General features: G+C 41.4%; 1 protein-coding gene across 1 annotated transcript; it reads left to right on the top strand.

The window, feature by feature from the left end:
* Positions 1 to 268: 268 nt before the first annotated feature.
* Positions 269 to 1,351, top strand: LOC107472106 (uncharacterized). Its single transcript, XM_016091663.1, has 2 exons — positions 269 to 771; positions 859 to 1,351. The coding sequence occupies exons 1-2, from the start codon at positions 269 to 271 to the stop codon at positions 1,349 to 1,351; spliced, it is 996 nt and encodes a 331-aa protein (XP_015947149.1).
* Positions 1,352 to 1,676: the final 325 nt, after the last annotated feature.

The following is a 1,676-nucleotide window of genomic DNA, read 5'->3' as shown; positions in this document are numbered from 1 at the left end:
CAATCCTTCAATCCCTGTGGGATCGACCTCACTCCCGTGAGTTTTTATTACTTGATGCGACCCGGTGCACTTGCCGGTTAGATTTGTGTGTTTTGGGAGAAATTCATTTTTCCGCAAAAATACTCATCACCACCCATATAACCAACCCACCAACCAAAATACCTATCATCCACCACCCACATCTCACAACCAACCACAAGCATCACCATAATCTCAAAGAATCACTAACTTGGAAACCTTTATAGACAAAATGTGGAAACACCAAGAAATGACGGCCAAGAATCAAGAAGCTTCCATCAAGAACATGGAAAGACAAATAGGCCAGCTCTCTAAACACTTTGCAACAGAGAGGCCATCAAGTTCCCTGCCAAGTGACACAATTCCAAATCCTAAGGAAGAGTGTAAGGTGATTCAGTTAAGGAGTGGGAGAACATTGGTGAGCAACAATGACACTACAAGGAAACAAGTGGAGAGCAGCAAAAAGCCAACAAATGCAGAGGAAGCCAATGATCAAGATATGGTGCCAAACAAGAACATAGAGAACCCCAAAGGAGAAGAAGACCAACCAATCAATACACATAAGAAAGAAGAAGAAGCGATTCAAGGACAACAAAAAAAGGAGAAGAACCTCACCCTTCCACTGCCATATCCACATAGGTTCAACAAAGAAACCAAAGATCAACACTTCCGCAAATTCCTGGAAACTTTCAAGAAGTTGGAAATCAACATTCCCCTGGCTGAGGCATTGGAACAAATGCCCTTATATGCCAAGTTCTTGAAGGAACTCATCAACAAGAAAAGAAGCTGGCTGGAGAAGGAGACTGTACTTCTCACTGAAGAATGCAGTGCACTCATCAGAAAAGGACTCCCTCCCAAGTTGGAAGATCTAGGGAGTTTCTTCTTACCTTGCACCATTGGAAGTCTATTTATCGACAAGGGGATGTGTGATTTAGGAGCAAGCATAAATCTGATTCCATCCTCTTTGGTGAAAAAGCTTGGCATAGAGAAGGTGAAACCAATACAGATGTCATTAGAATTGGTGGATCAGTCAATAGTACATCCCAAAGGAGTAATCGAAAACCTTTTAGTTAAGGTTAACAAGTTCATCTATCCTGCGGATTTTGTAATTTTGGAAACAGAAGAAGAAGGAAACAATTTGATTATCTTGGGAAGGCCATTTCTAGCTACTGCCAGAGCCATCATAGATGTAGAGCAAGGAGAACTAACTCTCAGGATGCATGAGGAAAGCGTTACTCTGAAAGTGTTTCCAGAGCAACAAAATTCTGAAGAAAGAAGCCAAGTAATCAATGACTGTTTCTCAGAGCAAACAACCATCAACACAGTAGAATAAAAGGATGAGCAGGTGCAAGAAGGAGAAGGAATTCAAAAAGAAGCTGGGGTAATAAATAAGAAGGAAAAAGTCACAAGTAAAGTCACTGTCAAGGAGGAAAGACTAACAAGAAAAAGGAAGAAAAACAAGAAGAGGGCTCACAAAGGGTGGAAGAATAAAAAAATCCCAACTGAAAGATTCTCCAAAGGCGACAAGGTGCAACTAATATATCAGCAGCTGGGAACTAAGGATCATTACACTGTTAACCAAGTACTCTCTCTTGAGCATGTGGAAATTGAGCACCAAGGGACAAAGAAGAAGCTCACAGTTAGAGGGGACAAGCTGA

The sequence above is a fragment of the Arachis duranensis genome, unplaced genomic scaffold (genome assembly GCF_000817695.3).
Source record: "Arachis duranensis cultivar V14167 unplaced genomic scaffold, aradu.V14167.gnm2.J7QH unplaced_Scaffold_17500, whole genome shotgun sequence".
NCBI lineage: Eukaryota > Viridiplantae > Streptophyta > Magnoliopsida > Fabales > Fabaceae > Arachis > Arachis duranensis.
The sequence above is the reverse complement of the archived record's forward strand: the minus strand, read 5'-3'. Positions and strand labels throughout refer to the sequence as shown.

Excerpts from the sequence above, each read along its gene's own strand:
- LOC107472106 (XM_016091663.1), top strand. The coding sequence starts at position 269 with ATGACGGCCAAGAATCAAGAAGCTTCCATCAAGAACATGGAAAGACAA. Across the intron at positions 772-858 it reads CAAATGCCCTTATATGCCAA|AAAAGGACTCCCTCCCAAGT; the intron begins GTTCTTGAAGGA and ends TGCACTCATCAG.